Consider the following 26,358-nt stretch of genomic DNA (forward strand, 5'->3'; position numbering starts at 1 on the left):
AAGACCAGCTTTGCCTTTTATGGATCTTGGGATCTTTGAACAAAGATCTTCAGAGACGACGAGTGATATGAAAGGTGACTGAGAGATCGCGTGTGTCGGTCGGAGAATCCACCTACAGTACTTTCTTTTGAAGTCCGACCTAAAACCCTTTCAATGTTCCACTTCTGGTAAGTTCAAAATTATGTCAAGAAACCGCAGCGCCTGAAAGATTTCGTAAATTTGTCAGTTCTGCAGTCGGTCTGGTATAAAGGGGAAAAATAATGACTTCAAAAGAAAATATTTGCTAAATGTGCATAACAAGAATAGTTACTTCCCCTTGGTTTCAATCTTTGTGCGAAGCTCAGCAAACCGTCTCCTTATAGCGTCAAACTGTTTACTGTGCAAAAGTTTGCCGTCAACTTCAATAAATCAAATCCAATTTCACACAGATTCTCTTGAGACAGAGAGGTTGTCCCGATCATCCCGGAGAACCTGACTCGGTTATTCGGTGGATTTCCGCCACGTCACCTCCTCCGTCTCTTGACGTAACACGGGGATCTGGGATCTGTGGGGCCCACACCATCTGCTGCAGGACTGAGTGTTCCTCTTGTCTCTAAAGATAGTTCCTCGTGACCCTGGCTGTATGATTAGAGCGGCTGTCATGCTGCAACATGAATCAGGGGCTGATCAGACACCTCGCAGATGGAAGAGAAGAATCTCAACATCTCATCCCGAGTGTCTCAGTGTCAAACTCTTGCTTGAACGTTTGCTTCTCAAGCTTTTTTCTGAAATGGAGGCAAAATGTAAAGGCCTGTCCAGATAGAGAGATTTAAAGAAAGGGGATAAACTCAGTAAATGCAAGAATAGTTCACTCTCTATGCAAGTTGTGGCTTGTGAAAAAGTACCGTCCCAGAGAGTTTATTTTGAGGTGCGTTCACATCCACCAGCACATGATGTCGTTCGTGGCGGTGGCGGCGGGGAGGTTTGTGCAGGAGGTTGCTAATAACAGCTGCCAGATGTGCAGAGTCCCCCGAGTCCATGCACATTCTCACAGACAATGGAATGCTTGTGAGGAGCCCCAACAGGAAGTGAGGTCAGGGCTCTTGACCGCTCCCCTTAAGGCTTCAGTGCGGGACACAGCAGTGGGGCAGCTTCACTGGAGCAGCTCCTGAAAGTGTCCCATCATAAAGCTGCCGACAGTGAGGAGCGAGTCCATGAAGCCTGTCTGACACACGGCTAGGGTTGCAAAATACCGGGAATATTCAAAGTTGGAAACTTTCCATGGGAATAAACGGGAATTAACGGGAATATACGGGAATTAACGGGAATAAACTGGAAATGTTAATTTATACTAACTGTATTTCCCTTGTCATATACAGACATAAATATAAACATTTTGTTGTGTCATAGGCTGATTTGAGCCCTGAGGAAACTTTGGGCACTTGACTATATGCTTCTGCATCGTTGTGTCATTCTTAACATAGGTCTTTGCACAGTATTTGCAAATGTACACAGCCTTTCCTTCTACATTGGATGGGGTGAAATGTCTCCACACATGAGAGAGTGCACGTGGCATTGTTCTGTAGAATAAGATGAGAACAAAGTTTGTAAAAAAACACTAATGCAATGCCAGAGATATAAATAGTTAGCCAAACAATTGGAATCGTCTGTAAACATATTTTACAATTGATGGATAAATGAATGGAAATATGCTAGATGAACAGATGAACAATCCTCAATCAGCATGCTAATATATTTTCCCAGTAATATCATGGAAACTTACCTGACTAGTCCTGCACTCTACAGCAGGCCTCAGTAGCCCTGCTGTAGAGTGAAGCATGCTGGGAGTTATCTGTGCATGTGATGGAAGAATGCACAGTGGAGGGTTGAAACTCAACGTTCCATACATCTTTAAAATAGAGTTTTGAATGATGATTTTATTGCTCAGCGTTTCATTTGCGTATTTGCACCCCTTTGCAACCCTAGTCGCGTGCAATTTTTTTCCAGCATGATATCGCTGCAGGATACATTTAACTGGTGCTGCATCGATATGCTGCGAACACGTCCTCACACACCACGTTGAACATTGTAAAAAAACACTAATGCAATGCCAGAGATATAAATAGTTAGCCAAACAATTGGAATCGTCTGTGAAAATATTTTACAATTGATGGATAAATTAATCGAAATATGCTAGATGAACAGATGAACAATCCTCAATAAGCATGCTAATATATTTTCCCAGTAATATCATCGAAACATCCTTTTTTTTTTTTCAAAATTCCCCAAATTCCCGAGCTTAACTTCCCATGGAAAGTTTCCGGACAGTTTCCGAAAATTTATTGGAAACTTTCCGCCCCTTTGCAACCCTACACACGGCCATGACACGCTGCTCCGTCAACCTGTGAACAGTGTGAAGACCAACTGACAGTTTCTGAAGCTGAAACCGCTGAGAACTGCTCTCCTTCTCCTGAGGTCGACAGTTGGCAGCGAACCCACGCAGAAGTGTTGCAAACCATTTTTTTTGAATTTGCTTGTTTTCCACAAGTTTGTTCTTCTTTTCTTCCGATCAGTGAGTCACGTCCACACAGCAGTGTAGTGAGAGTGTGTTGCACAACCCCAGCGCTCAGCCCCCACCCCACAGAGAAAACCATCAGCAGACAGTGAGTCAAAAGTCATTAAGTGTGTGTTTGCTGGAGACCAGACACAACAGGAGTCATTTCCCTCACCTCCGTTAGGTTGACTCTGTGATCAGCAGTGAGGTGCCCCCCCCCCCTATGTTTAAATGATGTCATTCATGTTCAGAACAACCTGTGTGTGTGTGTGTTTGTGTGTGTGTGTGTGTGTGTGTGTGTGTGCTAACAGACTGGTGTCATTTTAAGAGGAACATGTTCATCTCAGACTGATCACACTGGAAAGTTCCGAGCCCCCTCAACCAACTTCTTTACATAATCTTCCTTTTCCCTCTGATGAAACATTTCAGAAATTCTATTTTAGACACTGTAGGAGGGCCAGAGTTTCCCAAATTCTACATTTGTGTATAATGTTTATCGTGTTTACAGCAGTCTTACAATATGAGTGTATTTTATATGCTTAAAAAACTGACAATTAAAAGGAAAGAAAAGATGAGAATAAAATCTATCTATCTATCTATCTATCTATCTATCTATCTATCTATCTATCTATCTATCTATCTATCTATCTATCTATCTATCTATCTATCTATCTATCTATCTATCTATCTATCTATCTATCTATCTATCTATCTATCTATCTATCTATCTATCTATCTATCTTAGTATATATCTATCTATCTATCTATCTATCTATCTATCTATCTATCTATCTATCTATCTATCTATCTATCTATCTATCTATCTATCTATCTATCTATCTATCTATCTATCTATCTATCTATCTATCTATCTATCTATCTATCTATCTATCTATCTATCTATCTATCTATCTATCTATCTATCTATCTATCTATCTATCTATCTATCTTAGTATATATCTTGATATATATCTATCTATCTATCTATCTATCTATCTATCTATCTATCTATCTATCTATCTATCTATCTATCTATCTATCTATCTATCTATCTATCTATCTATCTATCTATCTATCTATCTATCTATCTATCTATCTATCTATCTATCTATCTATATATCTACCTATCTTTCTATCTATCTATCTATCTATCTATCTATCTATCTATCTATCTATCTATCTATCTATCTATCTATCTATCTATCTATCTATCTATCTATCTATCTATCTATCTATCTATCTATCTATCTATCTATCTTAGTATATATCTTAGTGTCTATCTATCTATCTATCTATCTATCTATCTATCTATCTATCTATCTATCTATCTATCTATCTATCTATCTATCTATCTATCTATCTATCTATCTATCTATCTATCTATCTATCTATCTATCTATCTATCTATCTATCTATCTATCTATCTATCTATCTATCTATCTATCTATCTATCTATCTATCTATCTATCTATCTGTCTGTCTGTCTGTCTGTCTGTCTGTCTGTCTATCTATCTATCTATCTATCTATCTATCTATCTATCTATCTATCTATCTATCTATCTATCTATCTATCTATCTATCTATCTATCTATCTATCTATCTATCTATCTATCTACCTATCTTTCTATCTATCTATCTATCTATCTATCGATCTATCTATCTTAGTATATATCTTAGTGTCTATCTATCTATCTATCTATCTATCTATCTATCTATCTATCTATCTATCTATCTATCTATCTATCTATCTATCTATCTATCTATCTATCTATCTATCTATCTATCTATCTATCTATCTATCTATCTATCTATCTATCTATCTATCTATCTATCTATCTATCTATCTATCTTAGTATATATCTTGATATATATCTTAGTGTCTATCTATCTATCTATCTATCTATCTATCTATCTATCTATCTATCTATCTATCTATCTATCTATCTATCTATCTATCTATCTATCTATCTATCTATCTATCTATCTATCTATCTATCTATCTATCTATCTATCTATCTATCTATCTATCTATCTATCTATCTATCTATCTATCTATCTATCTATCTATCCATTATACATTAACATGTTCTTCTGCCACAAAAGAAAACAAAAGCAAACCAAAACAACAAAGTAACAAACAGACATAAATCTTCAGGGTTGAATTCTGACTTATATTATTATTATATTATTATTCAATCAAAAAGAATACATAAAATATATGTATACATATGTATGAACACTAAATAAATTAAAATAATACAAAAGCAATCATACATAATTGAGAATCAATGTCTCAAACTCAACTTGAATTTATTTATTTTGTATACAAGGAATTACAATTTAATTGTGATCATTGATTCTGTTGTATCACATGTGCTGGATCCTTCTGGTTCTGTATTATTCTTTTCCATATGACTTCCAGCTGTCAAATGAAGGTGATGATCTAATCCTCCTCATTCAGCTCCAAAGGTGTTTGTTAAGAAAACTAAAAGATACTCGAACAACATTTACACAGCAGCTCCCTCTTCTTCATATCACAGACACATGACATCATGGCCTCTGGGGATGACTTTGGCTTTCAGCGTAATGACTGTGAGGAGGTTATGATGATGATGACCTCCTCTGGGGTTGTACACAGGCCCTTCTTCTTCTACTGGCTCCAGCACCTGCTCTATAGGCCCAGCCCAGAGTGACTAACCAGCCCTGACTTACCTTCACCTCATCCTTATTACACACAGAAAGCCAGACTTGGGGGGGGGGGTGGCACATAGAAATTACACCGATGACTCATCAGGCACAACAAAAATCAGAATCAGAATCAGGTTTATTGGCCAAGTAAGTTTCGACAAACAGGGAATTTGACTCGGTAACGTGGCTCTCAGTGTGCTACACAGAATACACATCACAAAACAAAACAGTGCAATACTAACACACAAAAACAATACAAAATACAAACAGTGCAACAGTCTGAGAAAAGAAGTGCAGGGATAATTATTAAACGGTATGTGTATTACTACTTTCTATCTATCTATCTATCTATCTATCTATCTATCTATCTATCTATCTATCTATCTATCTATCTATCTATCTATCTATCTATCTATCTATCTATCTATCTATCTATCTATCTATCTATCTATCTATCTATCTATCTATCTATCTATCTATCTATAGTATCTATCTATCTATCTATCTATCTATCTATCTATCTATCTATCTATCTATCTATCTATCTATCTATCTATCTATCTATCTATCTATCTATCTATCTATCTATCTATCTATCTATCTATCTATCTATCTATCTATCTATCTATCTATCTATCTATCTATCTATCTATCTATCTATCTATCTATTTATCTATCTATCTATCTATCTTTCTATCTATCTATTTATCCATCTATCTATCTATCTATCTATCTATCTATCTATCTATCTATCTATCTATCTATCTATCTATCTATCTATCTATCTATCTATCTATCTATCTATCTATCTATCTATCTATCTATCTATCTATCTATCTATCTATCTATCTATTTATCTATCTATCTTTCTATCTATCTATTTATCCATCTATCTGTCCTTCTATCTATCTATCTATCTATCTATCTATCTATCTATCTATCTATCTATCTATCTATCTATCTATCTATCTATCTATCTATCTATCTATCTATCTATCTATCTATCTATCTATCTATCTATCTATCTATCTATAGTATCTATCTATCTATCTATCTATCTATCTATCTATCTATCTATCTATCTATCTATCTATATATCTATCTATCTATCTATCTATCTATCTATCTATCTATCTATCTATCTATCTATCTATCTATCTATCTATCTATCTATCTATCTATCTATCTATCTATATATCTATCTATCTATCTATCTATCTATCTATCTATCTAAATAAAATAAACATAATTAAATATAATTATAATATATATTATATATAATATAATATAATTTCGGGAGGAACTGTACAGTGGTTATTATAAAGATCCAGGGTTATTACACAGTTCCACAGTGGGTTGGCTGTTCAGAAGTGAGACGAAGAGAGGGAAGAAACTGTTTTTTGAAAGAAATTTCACAGAATTCATGGAAATAACCTAGAAAATGTCCCAGAAGCAGATAGAAGCTGAAACTATACAGTCTCATAGAAGTCATATGCGTGTGTTCTCAGGGGGAAACCGAGGGAAGGACGAGTTGAGAGAAGTGTGGACTCTGCTTCATGCTGGGATCTGTTTGGAAAGAGGAAGTGAGGAGGAGGAGGTGGAACATCTGGATTTCATTTGGGCGCTGCAGAGTCGAAGAGCAGAGAAGGTCCAGAAATACTCTTTCTTTTTTATTTTTTGCTAAATACTGTTTTCCATATTAAAAACAATCCTCATCATGGGTACATGTGGACACTGAGACCCGATTGCGTCTCTTTATGGGCAAGTGACGTTTCCATACTCTTGTGTGTGTGTGTGTGTGTGTGTGTGAGTGTGTGGTGTGTGTGTGTGTCTCCCTCCTGTGCGTCGGTGGGTGTGTGCTTGAGAGTGTGAGTCTGTGTGTGAGCCCCGTGGAGCTGTTGTTTCCCACAGAGCAGTCACAGGAACAATCGGACGAGCTGCTGCTGGATTAGCGCGACAAAAGAGAGAGAAAGCTCGACCTGCTCCTCCCAGTTGCTCCTCGTTGCTTGCGATCGGAACCCGAAGAAGATCCTTCTCTTTTATTTTGGGACCCTGGTTTTTCGCGGTGGAACCGATATGGATTTACCGCTTCGCCCGGAGAGAGAGTGCTGAGAGTCCGCCGGCACAGAGAGAGAGAGAGAGAGAGGGAGAGAGAGAGAGAAAGTGGCACAAAAAAGCGCACAAGTTTTTACGCACGCAGCCTTTGTGGGAACCCGGGGATCACATGTGAGGACGATCGGAGACGTTTGCACTGAATCTCTCATGGGGTGAGTCCATATCAATCAATCAATTATTAGTATAGCCCATATTCACAAATCACACATCGTCTCATAGGGCTTGAACATGGTGAGACATCCTCTGTCCTTAACCCTCAGCAAGAGTCAGGACAAACTACTAAAAACACTTTTAACAGGTAAAAATATGTAGAAACCTCAGAGACACATGTGAGGATCCCTCTGCAGGACGGACACAAGTGCAATAGATGTCAAGTGAAGGAAAACATCATCAAGATTAAAGTTTTTTTAGCAGCATTGATGAGGGTAAACATTTTGAAGGATCACTTCAATACGGTAATGTGAGACATTTTTTACATTTGCTCCCCTCTAGGCCAGCTCAAATGATATATCAGTAAAATTTACACATTTCCCATTAATTCAGGATGTTTTCTAGCAATGGAAATGATCAGTCCTGGTGCAATCATAGTCTCTGGTCAGCAACCAGCAGGATCAGGATCCACTATAGTCCACAGTCATTGTCCACAAATATCTCTAGTGTCACACAAAGAATCACACAAAGAATCTCATGTGTGTGTTTCCCACTGTCCTGTAGAAAGGTTCCTCTCGGTTGAATAGCAAAAACCCTAATTTCCTCAGGTTAACAGGGGCTGGTTATTAATCTGTTGTGTGACGTTTCTCTCTCATGACACACACACGTTGTGGGTTAATAATGAACTGGAAGTTGACTCACGCACATCACTTGACAGCCGCGTGCACGACACCACAACAGACGAGACTATACTTGACTGTGTGTTACTGCACTTTTACTTCCAAGGAGCAGCCTGCAGCCTGGGTTTGGACTGTGTGTGACAGCTGTGTGTGTCTGTCTGTGTGTGTTTGTGCTCGTTTTTGTTCTTCAGGACCTTTTCCAGCACAAACCAGGTCCTACTGTGGCAAAAACCTGATTTCTGAGGCTCTTGTTGAGGTTAGGATTAATGTTTTGGTTGTAGGTTTCTCCAGAAATGAATGGATGTCAATTCAAAGTCCTATGTGTGTGTGTGTGTGTGTGTGTGTGTGTGTGTGTGTGTGTGTGTGTGTGTGTGTGTGTGTGTGTGCGTGCGTGTGTGTGTTTAAATGAATAACATTGCGTGGGGTTAAATATTAACACGAGGCGCTGCAGCTGTCGATCATGGGGATCAATGCAGTCTGCGGCATCAAATGTAGGGTAACTGTTGTTGTGGGTCGAGACACACACACACACTCACACACACACACACACACGCAAACACACACACACAGGACTTTGAATTGACATCCATTCATTTCTGGAGAACCTACAAAAACTAAAACATTAATCTTAACCTCAACAAGGGCCTCAGAAATCAGGATTTGCCACAGTAGGACCTGGTTTGTGCTGGAAAAGGTCCTGAAGAGGCAACAAAAAACAGCACAAACACACACAGACACACACACACACACTGTCCCTTGGAGCCGTTGTGCAGCCTGCTGTGCCCCCATCCCTCCCCCACCCCCACCCCCCCAGCTCTGACCCCTCCAAGTGTTGTTGAGGCTTGTTCATCCGTCACCCTAAAGAAGGCATTGTGTATTGAGAGGATGTATTAATAAGACAAAAGCCTCCATTATCCCGCATGTACCGGAGTTAATCTCATGGGGGGGGGGGGGGGGGGGGCTGGAGATGAGACAAGCTTCAAATCTGCAATGTGACTGAGATTCAGCAGAAAACACTGGTTCATATTGTTTTCAGAGATGTCAGATGTGTTAAAGATTTTCACTAAAGTGGGACAAAGAACATGGGATGAGTTCCTTTTACTTTCACATCAGGATGGAATTTAAAGCTTCCATCTTTAGTAAGTCTAGTAGCTGGATTTCCTTATCAGCGCTCTGAGGTCACACTCACTGCACAGTCCACCGATTGTGTCGGGAGAAAAAAGTATAGAGCCTCCAGAGAGAGGGATACAGAGGTGTCAGCACTCCAGTGTTGGGGGCATCCTGTTGTGGGAGAAACCTGAAATCTCAGTGAGATAAGATGATAAGGTGGAGGAACTAATGTTTATTGCCCAGATAAAAGGCCCCATCCATCACTCTCTACCCAGCGGTCGGTCTGGTTCAGCTGCACAGTGTGGGGCTCATTAGCAGACCGGCCTGAAACTGGGAAAAAGGCTTGTGGTGACACTATCTCCCTCCAGCCCCGGTGGAGGTAATGGGGCGGGAAACCGAACTCTGAAATGCACGCGGATGCTACAAAGCCTGTTGAATCGAGACGGAGCAAACATCTTAACTGTGATAACATCAAGAGTGGAGGGTGAAGAGGAAGCACGGTCAGCGGCGTTAGGAGAAGACTATCGAGTGTCGAGCGTCCTGTCAGCAGCTTCCTTGATGCTGGTTTTGTCTGCTTTGTTTTGGGGGGGGGGGATGCATGCAGGGTCACTTATACTCAGGTGCTTCTCCCAGCTTGCCCTCGGAATGGCAGGAGATGAGGCATGATGCAGCCTGCCGCCCGGCTGTGGTTCAGCACATGTGACCACATGGCTCATTACACCAGAACAACACCCACAACTCCACCGGGCCTTACTTACCACTGCAGGCTTCTTCACAGAATCTAGGGAGAGGTGGTGGACTAGGGGCAGAAACTTGGACTCTGGGCAGAAAAGGTCTCGGGTTCGTCTCTGGTTCGACTCCACGGAGAAACAACAAAAAGACGAACCTGGATTGATCTGTCCAAAAATCCAAGAGGATTCTCCCTACCCTGTCTAGTGCCCCTGAGCAAGGCACCTTACTCCCCCAACATCTGCTCCCCGGGCGCCGTACATGGCTGCTCACTGCTCTGTGTGTCCTGCACCAGATGGGTTAAAAGCAGAGGTTACATTTCCCTCCTTGCATGAGTGTGCTTGTGCATGTCTGTGCATGTGTTTGGGACAAATAAATGTATCTTAATCTTAATAATCGTTCCTAAACCATCCTTGGCCTTGGCTAAATGAACCTCCGGGTTCTGTGAACGGCTTCGTCTCATTGGTCAGATGCTCGGCTGCTCCAGGCTCGACGCAGCCAGACCTGGAATTACTCTACCCAGGCTATAGAGAGGAACTTAAAGATGTTAGAGGGCGGGTGGACTGGTTCATGACATCATGCGTTGAGGATGTGTGTGTGTGTGTGTGTGTGTGTTGCAGACCCAGCTCACTGTGCACAGTGGTCCTGCTTTACTCCACAGGATGACTGCTGAAACCGGACCCCTCTCAGTGGGGAGTGCCGGGGCTTAGCGTGAGAAATGAAGACAAATAGATGACTTCAATAAATAAATAGATGTATAAGTGCGTTGGTGGATAAATAAATGAATGTTAATGCAGCGGTGGGAAATGGATTCGTGGGCTTTTTGTTTTTTTTTAATGGAACGGTTCACTAGGGGGTTGACGGAGGAGATGGGTGGTGGGTGGGTGGTGTCCGTCCCTGAAGAGGATGCTCGGGTTTCAGCTCAGGCCTGGGAGCGATCCGCTAATAGGAAGCAGCAAGATGGCCTTTCTCTGGGCAGGCTGACTCGTCTTTTGTTGTCTCTACTCACCACTTGATTCAGTCACACTGGAGAGTAACAACACAACAAGATCACACAGAGCGATCTGCCAGAGGCACCTTGGCTTTTTTTCTTTCTTCTTCTCTTCACCTGGTTAAATGAAACCAGTCGTGCAAGTGTAAATGTGCAGGACTTTCATAACTTATGGGCCTTTCTCCGTGATATTAATAGTGTTCTAGTGCACGGCCATCTGGGTTCTGCAGGCTCAGAGTTGGAGCTGGTACTCCCCCCCTTCTTCTCCACTGAAAAACACTTTCCTTGGGTGTGGCAGCTGGAGAAAAATAAACGCCTTCTGTTCGCAGGCTGCAGAAGCGCAAGTCACAACACACAGCTGACAGCATGTTGCTTTCTGATTCATAGCCAAGAGCTGGGAGTGTCTCAGATCGGAGAAATTTATATGGCGCCCTCTGTCTTTTTAACCAACTTTGTATACACGTTTGAAAATAAGATGTTGCCAAAGACGGTGTTTGGTAAAGATATGAACATGCACACTCGGTTCTTTCCCTGTTTGTTTCTCCTTTTTAAAAACAACCCTCCTGAGAATAAGATGCTGTCAGTGCTGTTCTGATTATATAAACATTTACATAAGCTGAAAAAGTCGATCTGACTATTTCAGGAAAGCGAAAGAATCCATTAGCTTAAGAGTCTCCTGTTACATTCCTTTTCCACTTGAGGGACAAGATGTAAGACCCCCCATGATCAGGCGCTGATGCTTGTAGCAGCATGCCAGGATTTCCTGACGATTCCAGGGAGGGGGTGAGGCTGCTCGTCTGTCACGTTCCAGGCTCTGACCGGTCCTTGTTCCAAAAATGCTGTCAGTTGGAAGTAATGCAGAAAACGTTCTTTTCATTTCTCTAACTGGTATTTTGCTTTGTGTGAGGCCGCTCGACAGACAGGAACATTCTGCATCATGCGAAGACAATGACATGTAGATTAAACGCCAGGTTTCTTGTTACCGCCGTGGCTCTGGTTGGAATCGGCACCACTTGCAAGCTTCTCTTTAGGGTCATACCGTGTGATTTATGTTCCTGTGGCAGCCTTAATCAGTGTGGTCATGTCGTGGTTTCCCGATCTCTGGTCATTCTCAGCACTCTCTCTCTCTCTGCAGCGATCCTGCAGCAGGTACACATGAAGATGCCGTGGTTTGTGGAGTCCACCTCCTCCGCCTCTGTCCTCTTCCATCCTCGGAAGCCTTTGTTATACACTCAGCTTTTGTTTGTGCAGCTGGAAAACTCAGCAGGAGGATTTACTTCGAGCTCCCTTGATCCAGAAGTAAGCTGCAGAGCGTTTTCTTGGATTTCAAATCACCCCATGCAGCCAGTGAGGGCCGGTCGAAGCCATTCATTAATTTTGGCCTCTCAGATTTTCTAATGCCTAACAGACTGTAAAACCTGCACGGCCTGTTTTGTTTAGAAAGAGCTGTTTATACTGAAAAGGCCCGAGCTTCAGTCTTTCCAGCCTTGAAGACACGATGGAATTAACCTCCATGCACACACAAGCCGGGTCATGATGGAGGCCAGACTGCTCAACTGCAATAGACAGATTGAGTGGAAGTGGCTGCAGTTTACTTAATATGACGACAGTTCCAACGTGTCCGTTTCAGAAGGCAAAGTCAAGTAGCTGTCATCTCGTACCCCCCCGAAAATTACACCAAAGCAGCACTCACTTTCTGACCTGTTCGGTATTTTTGCAAACGATTCCTTGGCAATCCACTCGAACCCAGACCTTGCATCAGTCCCAGTAAAGCTGCATAAGAAAACCCAAGTAATTTACTGTGGTGCCTTTTCTTAAAAAAAAACAAAAAGAAGTACTTGTGCAATGTTGCCAGGAAATAAAACAGACATAGTATCCCTCCAAGATTGTGTAACTTAAAATCCCCTCAAGACTCTTTCCACGCACACAATCGCTGGCCTTTAAATGCAGGTTGTAACTTTGGCTTATATATATATATAGTTTTTGAGATACAGTGATGTCAGAGAGCGAAGGTGATGCCGGCATCACAGGAGTTTTTTTGTCAAGAAATAAATGTTCTCTTCTGTGAAATTGAAAGTAGTGAGGAACAACGCTGGACTGTGTGAACACAACACTGTTCTCTCTCCAGGCAACCGTGTTTTTCTGTGACAACAGTGCAGCGTTTAATGGATCTGTGTTTGCCAGAGGAGTCTGAAGTTGTTTTCCTATGCTGGACCACAAGGAGAGATGGAGGGCCTCCATTAATTTATCATCTTATCAGTTGGCACAAGGCAGAAGCAATCAGGGTGGCTTTGTGGCCTGTGTGTTAGTGTGTGTGTTAGTGTGTAGATGCTATCGCTTCTCCCTTGTTCTGTGCACGGGATGTTCACTCTGATGAAAATTCCTGTGACATCAGTGGAACGAACACGACCGTCACAGCTGCAGCAATCCTCCTCCACACGCAGAACGGCTGCAGTGTGTGTTGTCATGTCTCGTGTTCATTGGCACACCAAGCAACAGGTAATCGCAAACCCTGTCACGGCAACCACACTGTTTCCCAACGAGCAAGGGGGAACATGAGAAGGGGTGGAGTTCAAGGTCTAGCAGCGGAGGAGAATAGAAGCAGGGATCCAGCACAAAAGAGATCTAACAGAGGGTTCAAAGCCATTCATTAGGGGGAGACCTCATTGTAAAGACATGAACACTGGAAGGTGTGAGAGGGGCTTGAGTAGCTGAAACTCGAATAAAGCGCAAACCCACCCCTCAGATCTGAGGTTTCTGATGCTGATCAGCCAGACCTGACCTACCTGCTCTGAGCTGTCGACACTCCAGCCAGCGTGCACATGTCAAACATCCGAGGTAAAGGTGCTGTGTGGTTAACACTTACTTTTGCACTTGCAAATCAGACAAATCCAGCGCTGAGCATTTGTGTGCTTTACCACTGCTGCACTGCAAGCGTTAACTCATTACACATCCGGCACGCTGCAGTGTGCCGGATGTGTAATGAGCTAAAGCTAAAAGAAAAGTGTCTTAAAGAGTTAATGATGCGGATGATATCCTGAAAACTGTTATGAATAAATTCATGAATAATCACATGGATGTTCTGAAAAGAGGATTTGGGAAACGTCTCCGAAACTAGGTCCTTAGTGCCGAGCGTCAGTATCTTGAATTGAGCTGATTGCACAGTGTGAAGTCTTTAATGAAGTCTTTAATGGGGGGGGGGGGGGGCTATAAGAACATGTCTGCTCCAGATGTGCGCTAAATAAATCCCTCTCGATGTGCATTTAATCACTTCTTTGTGGTCTCGTCTTTTGATCTCTGCGGCGAAGTTTGAAATATACGAGAGGGGAGGAGGGGAGGGGGGGGTGGGGTGTTAGAGTGGGCGGGATGAAAAAAGGAAAATATGCAAAACAGAGCAATATTAAAAGAACATGAATAATTTTTTCGGAGCCGTTGGCCTAAGTTGACAGGAGCGGTACGATGGCTGAAGGTATCACACTAATTGCCTCTCAGGCGCCACCCTTGGAGATCCCCCAACCCCCAAGTGGGGCAGACGTGTGGGGGGGTAGTGGGGGGGGTCTCTCCATGCCGGTCATGCGGGTTATGGCTCCTGAGGCTGTGTGATGTCCTTCTTTCAGGCAGCTCTTTGTCTCCAGCTCCACTCGCTGCCACTCTGAGAGCCGGCAGCACAGGAACAGCTGCCGGAGATAAAGCAGTGAAAAGTTGATGAACTGCCCCTGTGAAACATACTGTCCAAATAGATTTATACAAATATATATTTATGTATTTGTATAAATATATATATATATGTGTTGGCTGTTGATTGAACCATGTTGACAGTCTGAACCCCTCACAAGAGGCTGCACCCAAACTGTCAAACTGTTTGACGAGCGAAAGGGTAATCCCTCATTATAATCTGTATTGGGGACACTCACATCCCTAATATCCGGCAGCTTATACATGTTATTAATGAAGCATGACTGTGACGAGCAAAATAAAAGACAAAGAGACACCAACGTTTTCTCTCTCAGAGCTAAAATTAAACCCAGAGCTCGGTGAAAAGACGGAAGCGATTCATCTCTCAGCAAAGAGGAACAGTTTTGTTCTTCTTCTGTTTTTGCTCTCGTCTGATGCCGTGATGAAGCTAATCATGAAACTGACACAAACTTGGAATAAACACGTCTCATATTTTTTTGGGGATGTGATCTGTGTTTGTCTGCGGCAACAGTTTGTACGAGCTACAGATGTTCCTTTGCCGAGATACGGTTTGGTTGAGTTAGAAACTGTGAGACTCTGCAGGCCCCTTGTCTCATATCTCACTTCAGTCTGCTCTGTCTCTCTGTGCAAGTTATGCCGCGACACCAAAATAGGCTATTTTCTCTCTCTCTCTCTCTCTCTCTCTCTCGTTTGCATTTCCTATATAAAAACCCCTTCATTTCTTCATTTGTCTGCTGATTTAACGAGCCGCTGCAGTTACAAAACAACACACGGTCGACAAAATTCGCCTCGGCCCACACTTTCCTTTAGTGGCCTACAGTGTGTGAAATAACTACCACAAAGAGAGTCTGTGTGTTGGTTACTGCTTTGATTTCCGGTGTTTAGTTAATATCAGTAAACTACTGCAGATATCTGTGGCCACGAGTTTAGCTTCAATATTGGCTGTTAGAGGGAATTGATTTTTTGTCTTTTTGGCCTAGAGAACTTTCCCTTTGTACAACGGTAAAAAGTTGTTGATGCTTCCCTGCTCAGTTTGATGTTAAACACGTGTGTTTGTGGACATTGTCTTTGTTTCAGCTGTGCTTCTTTGGCATCGCTGTTATCAGCGGGCTGGTCGGCAGCGTGGCACGGGACAGAAATATGAGCGGCTTAAGATAAGCACAGAAAGCTAAACCAGAGAGAATTGTTCTTGTTTTCATTTTCACCTTTATAGAAAGAGAGTAAACTGTGCGTGACGGTTTAGTCTTTGCCGTGACCAAGGTCGTCTGAAGGGGCGGGACATGGACTTTAGACCCCTCCCATCCCGGGGACAGTGATACTGGAAACACGGATACTTTTTCCCTCGGAAAATGAGGGCGGACAATCAATAGTGTTGCTGTGCGAGTGTGAAAAGATTGCACTCACAAGGCCCTGGGGCTCATTGATAGATAGAGAGATAGATAGATAGAGCTGCATGAGGGGCAGTGCAACCACCTGCCAGCAGACACAGGCCATCCCTGTGTTTTCTGTGGTTCCACAGTGTGTGTGGGGGGGGGGAGGGGCCTGCCTTAATGGGCCCATGTGTGCAGCAGCCACCCAGCAGCTTAGAGGAGGCCGGAGCTATCAGTGTGGAGACAAGAACGTACAGTATGTCATCGCTGATAATGTTGAAAGAACGGAAACAAGTGGAGAAAGAGAGTGGGTGTTGAGCCGTCTCTCATATTCTGCTTCAGTCATTTCCTTAAAGCTGAATCTCCTGTGGTAGCAGCGGTGAAACCTTGTGGTGGTGAACGCTGGGTTTTCTCCAGTGAGTCTGACATGTCAACACTTGACTGGGGGAACTTTCTGACTCTACCTCACTACACTTTTTTATATGGAATTTTCCTCCTCAGGTACTATTTCTCTGAAATGCTCTCAAAACGAGTTCTGACAGCGATAACAATGATACTTTGTATTAATCACACAGCCAAGGACATTTTACAAATCCAATAATTTAGGTCATTAAAACAACATAAAACAATTGATAAAATGATACATAAAATATAGATACTGGTCATAATGGTACACAGCAGAGCGCATTTACATATTTACATAGTTATCAGTCATCTAAATGTGGCTGATTTGTATTTTCAGGATTCATTTTTGAGAAGCAAAGAAATGTTGACAAATGTTGACAATGTTTTTTTTTTAACAATATATTTATTGAGTTTTACATATAAGAAACATACATTCAAACATTTATAAACATACAAACGTTTATGAACACCCCCAACCCACAATCAAACACTCAGGGTAAAGAAAAAGAGGCAGAAATTAAATAACTTAAATAAGATTAAATAAAATAATTTAAAAAAAAATACATATATAAAAATATAAGAATAAATGGAAGTAAATGAAGACATAATTATACAAATACAAATAAATAAAATTAAATTCCAATCGAAAAAGACAATGTTAAAGAAAGTGGAAAAGAAAATTTAGGATCCACCGCCAAAATTTCTTTGAATTCCCTCAAGTAGAACAAACAAAAAACATAAAAATAGGCAAAAACATAACGTTGGCGGAGGTAGAGAGAGAGAAGTTCATCACTGACTCCGGCGGTTAATTGCTTTGAAACAGGAAAGAGCAAATCTCAGCAGCAGATGCTCTTTGTGTGTCCGTGATGGACGACTTGTGACTGTTCTTAAATCTGAGGAGAGATCAGGCCTCTATTAAGAGAGAAAGGCCCTCTGTGTTTCAGCGGGGGGTGCAGGAAGTCATTAAAACACCCCTCGAATGGAAAAAATGAACACGATTAATGTTTCCATATTTCAGTCTGAACAAAAAAAGACCTTTCTGTTATAGTCTGCTGCATTTGTGGTTCTGTGATAGACACACAAGATGCTGAATCTGGTGCCGTGTTTCCATCACAGCGTCCTACGTGCAGGTGGCGTGAAGGGCAGATTGACGGAGATGTGTTAGCGGATGTTTCAGACCACAAACAGCTCAGCAGAGAAACAAACAGTCAACACGTTTCAGTGCAAACAATCGCTGCTCTGACCTCAACTGAAATATTTGTACGTGTGAGTGAAAATGCACCGGTGCAGTTGTGCTTTGTCGAGGCTTCGGTTGCTTCTAAGTGCTTTTTGCTTAAGAGAAGCAGGGGGGGGGGGGGCGACAGGTAGAAGGTGGCGTCATGGGCCGGCGTCGCAGAGGGACAGTCGGCTAATTGGGGCTTATCAGGTGTTTCTTGAAAAAGCACCTGAGGCTTTTGTGCAGCTGTCAGCCCGGTGATGGAGAGGGAAACTCAGGCTTGTTCGGATTAGGAGAAAAACCAGAGTCACCTTTCAACAGGGACCATCAGTCCATTTTTTAAATCAACTATTGGCTGTTAGAAATAAAAAAGGCTTCAAATGCAGCCACTTGCAGCAGTGGTCACATTTTTTTGGTTAAAGCAAATTCTCACATGAACGCTCCAAAAGATATTTAAGAGCGAAATAGCAGAATGAACCCAATGTGTTTATTAAGAATTTCAAATACGTTACTTTAGTAATCCAAATGGAGGCAAATCTTACAATACATAATTCTTCTAAAATGTTTTAGTGTATGTGCGATTGCAAAACACCCCGTAACACAATTTGTTTGCATGCCTGTAGAACGTGTGAACACCACAAGAGACTCTTATCACGTATGAAGAGAAAAAGGTGCTATATTTGTGGGCATAATAAGGATAAAAAAAACTTGAAGGATTTCCTGTCTGTTGTATGTCTGCCTTTGTCTCTTTGGAACTTGTTTTTATTCCTCTGTCTGTTCTTTCTTCACCTTGTCTCACCGTGTCTGTGAAATACAGACAGGATATTGTGTTGAGCTTTCTGTCTCGTTTCTTCACCTTCAGCTTCAACTTCATGTTTGTTTATGAAACTCCTTCACGTCTGTTCTCAAGAAGTTTAGTTTACAATTGAAAAATGTATTAATTCCTAGAGTTTCGAACATCTACGTCCCACTCAATAAAACTTAAGTGTACTTTTATAAGTATTATACGGAAGAGGATTAGTGCCACTGTGGAAAAAATAAGTGAGTTCTGAGTTTAAACTCAGAATTCTGACTTTTTTCTCAGAATTCTGACTTTTTTCTCAGAATTCTGAGATTAAAGTCTCCTAATCCTCTTCCGTATAATACTTATAAAAGTACACTTAAGTTTTATTGAGTGGGACGTAGATGTTCGATGTAGATGGTTTTTTTTTTACCATGAATCCGTTCGAGTAGCCTTTGCTTTTGAATGAAAACATTGGGAGTATACTGCTCGGTCTATTTTTACAAATTAGCAATGCAACCTAAATATAGATAAATTATAGTTGAGTTATATGGAAACACATCTTCTATGCATACATGCATCGAATGCAAAATATACATTGATTGTAAAGTGTAGACATGTAATTCAAAGACACAACAATCTCCAATTGTGGAAGTTAAGAAAGATGTTGGATACTGCTGCAACATTTTTGAATAATGTCCGTTGTGAATAAGTGACAGTTAGGTCTCGGTCACACGTAGCTCACCATCCCGTCGATTGGTCAGGAGGGCGGCGCTGCAGAGTAGGAAGTCTCACCGGGACATCTCCACTCCAGCCAATCACGGTGGAAACATCCGAGTGGCGCCCGACAGGTGGAGGGGGCAGGGCCGCTTTGCCTACAGAGATGCTGCTGTAGGCAAACCAGCCGGTCAGGTTTCCCACACTCAGCGAAATCCCCTGATGACAGACGCCGAGGACGCCGTGTTGTCACTGGGACCTCGAGTTGTCTACACAGCAGATGGAGAGAGAGGTGACTCGAGGAAAACCTGGCAGAGCCGAGTGAAAGAAACCAGACGAGACCGGCCCACGAGCACTCAGGCCTCATTACTACATCAATGCTTACCTAGTCTGTACGCACGGGTGGAACCACACCCATCCTTGACCTTATTTTGATCTCAAACACTCACCTTTAATGTTTTGTGTGTGGATCTTGTACAGTTGTGAACCTGGGGTTGCAAACATCTTTGCACAGACACAAGCTGAAGTACTGAAAACCACCACAAGGGTTCCTAACAAAGGAAAACCAGCGCCTTTTCCTCTCAGTGGGCTCGGGGCGGTGGCGATACAGAGCTGGTCGATCTCAGCCGACTTTTCCATTAAATCAAATAGGCTGCTATAATGTGACCGAATGTAATTACAGCTGGCACACGTGGCCTGCCTCGGGTTTCTTATTCGTGTGTATTAATCGTGCTATAAAGGATTGGGGGAAGGGGGGGGGGAAGGCTGTTATGCTGTAGAGCAGGGGTGGTCCGCGACGGCATTGCAGGAGGGCCGCGAAATTCGCTTTGATATTTCAAAACATTTCCAGATTATTCATGGATATCGTGAAAAATATCTAAAATAAGAAAAATATGCTTAAAATAATATAAAGGTGCTGGTGATCATGAGGTTAAACTTAAGTAGGCCTTTTTTAAGTAGGCATTTTAATTTTGTTTTCAATTCTTAAGCACTGAAAATCAACCGTTTTTGTTGTTTTTCACACAGATTTTTCTAGATTTGTTTGAGGTTTTTAAATAAAACCAACATGGAAAACCAAATGTTAAAACTTCCTTCTATCCACATGCACGCACACACACACACACAGATAGGCACTCGCGCGTAGGCACATCAGTGGGCCGCGGATTACTTTCTAGTCAGAATGGTCCCTGGGAAAAAACCAGTTGAAAACCCCTGCTGTAGAGGTTCTGACAAGGGGTTGCTCAACTGTAAATAAATTCCTGCTATGATACAGTTGCAGCAGCCAAATGGAAGTGTGCTGTCTCATTATTAAGGCTGAAGGGCACCGCTCTTCACATTGAAGGACACTAGTGTTCTTTGTTCCAGCTCGGGGAAACAGTGTGCTGGTTATTACTGGAAACCAATAGCAGCTGTGTGCAGAAATGCTCTGTATTCGGGGCGAAAAGCTTTGCGGCACCATAACGTTTTTTCTGTGCAAACTTCTGTGGCGCAAAACTTCCCACCGGCGACTCTGTGTGTCCATGTGCTCATCCCAGTGACGTCTGGGATTCCTGCCTTTGTGTCCAGATGCCGTTCCACATGCATGCTCGCTGTCCGGCTTTGTCTCCATCCCCTCTCCATCTTTTCGCTCTCCCAGGTTTTGAGTTGAAGCCCGAAAGCAGAACAGAGGAGAAAGAGCTCCAGCTCGACTTTCCACTCAAGGTTCCCAGTTATGAGCTGCCGCAGCCACCCGGTGCCGGCTGTGAAGTCAAGCATCGGTGTAGAATTACCTCTGGAGCTGGCCCTGAGAAAGGGATCCTGTTACTTCTGACTGGTTTAAGACACCAGCTCCACCTGTAATTAGATTTCCAGAGCCGTTCAGTTCTCTTCTCATCCCTATTACTGCAGCCTGTTTTATTTAGGTTTGGTTCAGCTATAGGTTTTTCCTCATAGGAGCTTAGTGATTCATGTTTTTTTTGGGGTATAATTCATTATTGTACATTTAAAAATAATTTGACACGTGATTAGGTCAAGGTTTTCCTCATTGATTAAGCTTGTTTGTGCATTCTGATGTTGGATGCATGACAAAACAGCAACACAGTCCCATAAAGGAGCGTAATTATTCAGACCAGGCATAGAATAATAAACGGCAGCATGTCAGTGACGACTCAGGTAGCTTTAGAGTCCAGGAGGCTCCCTCCTCCTCTTCTCGGGTATCTGTTTGATTTTCTGAACTGGCTGGAAGGGGCCGGACGGGATGAAGAGGTCTGGCTGATGCACGAGCAATGCTGAAGTTTCAAGAGGTAGCTCACTGGAGTGGAATGGTTCGCTCGCCGCAACAATGCCCTGTGTTGACAGCCGAGTGCTCGGACAGGGTTGGTGGAATGTCCCCTTCTGACTGCGAGCGTGGCCCTTTTGTCTCCGTGCCAGCGCCCACAGAGCCTCACACAGTGGTTTATTCCTCTACCTGAAGATGGTCTCTGCCCGCTCAGGTTCGACATCCCAAAAAAGAGAAGATCTTTGAGTGTTGTAATTTTTACAGAGCAAGTTTATATTCCCCTATCAGAGTCATTTTTGTATAGCACATGTATAATCCCTGCCCGTTTGTATGTTACATACAAACACATCTGCATGGATTTTTTAGGAAACTTGGCATTTCTTGGTATTTTCACTCATTACCCAGGAAATAAATAGTGGATCTTGAAAGAAAAAACTTGGTGCAACTGGCAGGAATTTAAGGGAGTGTTGGAGGTTTGTGGAGGTAATCGATCTACTGAATGTCCTTCTGGTTTTATACTGCAACAAGCAGCAACTGTCGCCTTCATGGGAATTCAGTGCAGGATGTAGCAGATACAGTGAGTGCATTGTATTCGCTGAGCGGCCATTCATTTGTGTCATTTGATTGTAGGTTTTTACACTAAATCAAATATGCTCACTCTTCATGTTGAATGTTTACACCTGAAGGACATGACAATATATATATTTATTACTTCAAAGCTCTGCCCCTTTGCTGCTGCTTCTTACTTTGATGTCGAGTCTCTACAATGACGTCTACTGAAAGTAAAATTGAAGAAAATGTTTCCGCTCTGGAGACCGAGGCACAGGTTGTTGCTTAGAGACTTTGTTTTGCTCAAAGAGTTTGACTTTGGCGAGTGCGGGACTTTTCCAAAAAATGTATGTTTGCTTTGCCACAGTTTATTCAATGTCCCCTGTGAGTAACCCCGGCCTTCTCTCTCTTCCTGTGTCTGTGCAGGTGACCCACATAGAGCTTCTGAGACGCAACAGTGGGACAGGCGGTCCCCCTCGCGGTCTGGGCCTGCTTCCTGTCCTGAGAGGCGATGATAATCTGCGTAGACACTCTTCACGACTCCGCTGTGTGAATGAATCTTTGCCGTAAAGCCACCGTGCTCTGCCAGCCCGTCACCATGAGGAGCAAGTATTCCGAGTATTACAATCAGAGTCTCATCCGCGCGTACTATGCGTACGCAAAGAACAAGACCGAGCAGGAGCTGGAAAATTACTATAAGACTAAAAAGCAGCTCGGCACCCTCAACATCGTCATCGTGGTCCTCTGCACCATCATCATCCTGGAGAACCTGCTGGTCCTCCTCGCCGTCTGCCGCAACAAGAAGTTCCACACCGCCATGTTTTTCTTCATCGGCAACCTGGCGTTCTCTGACCTGCTGGCAGGCTCGGCCTACATAGCCAACATTTTTCTATCAGGGCAGAACACTTTTAATCTGCTGCCTGTGCAGTGGTTCATCCGGGAGGGCACGGCGTTCATCGCTCTGGCGGCTTCTGTTTTCAGCTTGCTAGCGATAGCCATAGAGCGCTACACAGCCATTACCAAGGTGAAGGTGTACGGCTCCACCAAAACGTGCCGCATGTTCATCCTGATAGGAGCATGTTGGGTCACCTCCATCCTGCTCGGAGGACTACCCATCATCGGCTGGAACTGCATCGACAACCAACCCGAATGCTCGGCCGTGTTGCCCCTCTACTCCAAGAAATACATTGTCTTTGTCGTGACCATTTTCAGCCTCATATTGCTCTCTATTGTCATCCTTTATGTGAAGATCTATTTGATTGTACGCTCCAGCCACCACGAAGCCACCCACTCACCGGCCTACTCCCTTTTGAAAACAGTCACGATAGTGCTGGGTGTCTTCATCATGTGCTGGCTGCCAGCTTTTACCATCCTCCTCCTTGACTCATCCTGTGGCATACAGTTCTGCAATATCCTCTCCAAAGCAGACCTCTTTTTTGGCTTTGCCACCCTGAACTCAGCTCTTAACCCAGTCATCTACACGCTGCGCAGCAAGGACATGAGGAAGGAGTTCCTGCGCGTGCTGTGCTGCTGGGGGGTGCTGCAGAGCGGGCGGCCCAACGACCGCTGTCTGGTCCCGCTAAAGAGCTCCAGCTCCCTGGAACACTGCACCAACAAACACGAACACCAGAGCATACCCATCATGCAAGATTGTACCACCTGTGTCTAATTTGGTGCAAACACATCAGTGTGTTAGTGTGCGTGTGTGCGCTTGTGTGCGTGTGTGTGAGAGTGAATGTGTGTGTGTGTGAGTTAAAGCAGAGAGGCTGTGATGAGATATTATAGAGAGCAAGCCGTGGACTGACAGGCCGGAGTGCGGCAGTGTGTAGTGACACATTCTCCAATGCAGACTTTCTTATTACATAAAACTTGTGTGAATTCACAATCATCATTCAAACCATTCACCCGTTCACTGGGTGTAAAAACACATTGTTTCAAGAGGAAACTAAAAGGAGAGAACTTTCTGAAATGTGAAAATAGCTTTTTTTCTTATATAGGTACTCCCATTAGTTAATATGGAGTTGCATACCATTTTAATGTATAAGCCTGTCATCTTGTTCTTCTTTCTACACATGTAAACTCCTATTAAAAGCCAAAAAATGGAACAATAGCATGCATTATATCGTAGATATGGTGAGTTGTTATGGGCCTTTCAGGAACTGCATCAATGCAAAGCTTGCAACATTGCACTTTGTAGATTTCTTTCGTGATTGTTGTCCTTTGTGAGGTTTAACCACATTACTCTTCCTCTGTGATATGTGTTAACATTTGACCTTTAGACTCATCGCTTGTTCTTGACTGAAGCGAAGGCGTGATCGGCTCCGCTCCACAGAAGCCATACTAGCACGAGTCTCCCCCCCCACCAAACCAGGGCTATATATCCCCTATATAACCTTGCATCTGATAAATCTGCTTACATTTAATGCATGGAATCCTAACTCTTTTGTAAGCACTAATGTGTACGATATATTCCAGCTCCAGCCTCCATCATTAACACCCCCTTCCCTCGTTTGTCCTCCATAATCTGCCACTCTCGCTTTGACTGTTGTCTTTTGTATCTGAACAGTTTCCGTGGAGGAAGGCCTAATCAGAAAGCACGTTTCCTGAAGTGAGTTGGCACTGATGAATTTTACTCATTGACAGCTGTCCAGCAGCTTTGACTCACGGGACCGATGTCCTGACAGTGTTGTAGCGACGTAGCCGCGACGTGCCGTCTCTGTTTGCGCCTTCCTCTCCGGGACTGAGGCTGAATGTATGTTTGAAGTGTCCGGGGCCGGCGCTCCGTTGTTGACAGTATTATTGATCATCATTTTTAAATAACCAAGTCACTGACGATCGGAGAGTGGGATGAATAGAGTAGATCACTCTCACTGTGAATTCTTAAATAGCACCATGAACAAAAATATTGTTGTGAACTTCCTGGTTTTAATTTGCTAGCCATGTGTTACGTGTAACTTTACATGTCTCGCCTCCCCTACAAAATAAGAGAAGTTCTTGTTCCCAACGCACAGGGGAGTGTGTGTGTGTGGGGGGTCGTCTTTAATTTGTGACATCCTACAACTCGTAACTTCCTTCAGCCATAGGAAGTCCGGTTTTTCATTGTCCGGTTCCTGTTGTTCAGGGTTACACTAACCTTCTTCCTGTAGACACACATTTAAAATCCTCCTCTCCCTCAGTTTTTGTTCATATTGACATTTAGATGGCCAAGTAGAAATGGTGAAAAGCACTTTGGCAGCTTCAGTGATGTTTGCGTTCCCCCAGGTTTTTTTTTCAGATGGAGATTTGTTTTAATCAATCTACCTATCTCTTCATTGTGTTGCCTGATTCTATGATTTTTTTGATAAATATATAAAAAACTATGTATGTTTGTAAGTATGTATGTATCTTTGTACAGTATGTATGATTTGTGTTGTATGAAATGTCTCGTGTGCAATAGCCTTGTGTGTCCAGTAGCACGCTGCCTGTGTTAAACCGGTACAATCTGAAACACTAATGTTGGTACATAAACAATTTTTGTAATTGCATTCCCTTTTTATAAAATAAATGAAATACTGAAATAAACCAATTTTTCTTTCTTTCTTTCTTTGTTGTGTTAATACTCAGCTGAGAGAGATTTTTTAGGTGCAGCTGTATCTTTCCTGCAGGTCCTGAGATGTTTCTCCCTTTGGTGCCCACAAAACAGCAGCATTTAATCCAAACATGCTCTGACAAGGTCAGGAAAACACAAGAATCATCATGAAAGTACAACCTTGCACATGCAGAAGCTGCTCAGCCATTAATCACTGCTCTCTTACCTAATAATATTAGTTTCAATTGGGTGAAGGCAGAGGCAAGACAGGGCTATGATGGGAAGCTGGGCAGAGGGCAGGCAGGGTGAATACAGGGTTTGAAATGGAAGAATGTCTATTTGTAAGATTGTTTGTCTGAGGGAAGCATGAAGAATGGCCCTGGGAGAGGTTTTCGGGTAAGGGGGAGACTTGGGGTGAGGGGAGAGGCTGACTTATAGTGGCCTTGAGAGAGTTGGGCCTGTTTCCTGTCAGACGTCCAGGATTCCTGGGTGGGAACACTGGCTGAATCAGCCCCAGGAGGGTGCGCTGCTGGGAAGTCGGCCAAGTCTTTCCAGTGCCCTGCAGGATATAACATCAGCCTCAGAGGCCTAAAGGTGAAGTTGTGTAGACAAAAACATTGAAGTTGGCGCACAAGACTCATATGCGTTAAAAAGAAAGCCTGACTATTTCACAGATCATCTCTGTAGATTATGTAAATAAACATATACATTTTCCCAGGTCACTTTGGGGAACATTACACTTTGGAGACTTGAACTAATTTCCTGGAAGCGAACCTTAACGTTACCCATAACAACCATTTGCT

General features: G+C 42.8%; 1 protein-coding gene across 1 annotated transcript; it reads left to right on the forward strand.

Moving 5' to 3' along the window:
* The first annotated feature begins 7,146 nt into the window (after window positions 1–7,146).
* Window positions 7,147–25,548, forward strand: s1pr2 (sphingosine-1-phosphate receptor 2). Its single transcript, XM_061089946.1, has 2 exons — window positions 7,147–7,488; window positions 22,414–25,548. Exon 2 carries the CDS (start codon window positions 22,541–22,543, stop codon window positions 23,654–23,656), a length of 1,116 nt encoding a protein of 371 aa, XP_060945929.1. The 5' UTR covers window positions 7,147–7,488; window positions 22,414–22,540; the 3' UTR covers window positions 23,657–25,548.
* The last annotated feature ends 810 nt before the right edge of the window (window positions 25,549–26,358 follow it).

The sequence above is a fragment of the Limanda limanda genome, chromosome 17 (assembly GCF_963576545.1).
Source record: "Limanda limanda chromosome 17, fLimLim1.1, whole genome shotgun sequence".
NCBI lineage: Eukaryota > Metazoa > Chordata > Actinopteri > Pleuronectiformes > Pleuronectidae > Limanda > Limanda limanda.

Bases quoted from the DNA above. Each gene is read 5' to 3' on its own strand.
- s1pr2 (XM_061089946.1), top strand. From the start codon at position 22,541: ATGAATCTTTGCCGTAAAGCCACCGTGCTCTGCCAGCCCGTCACCATG.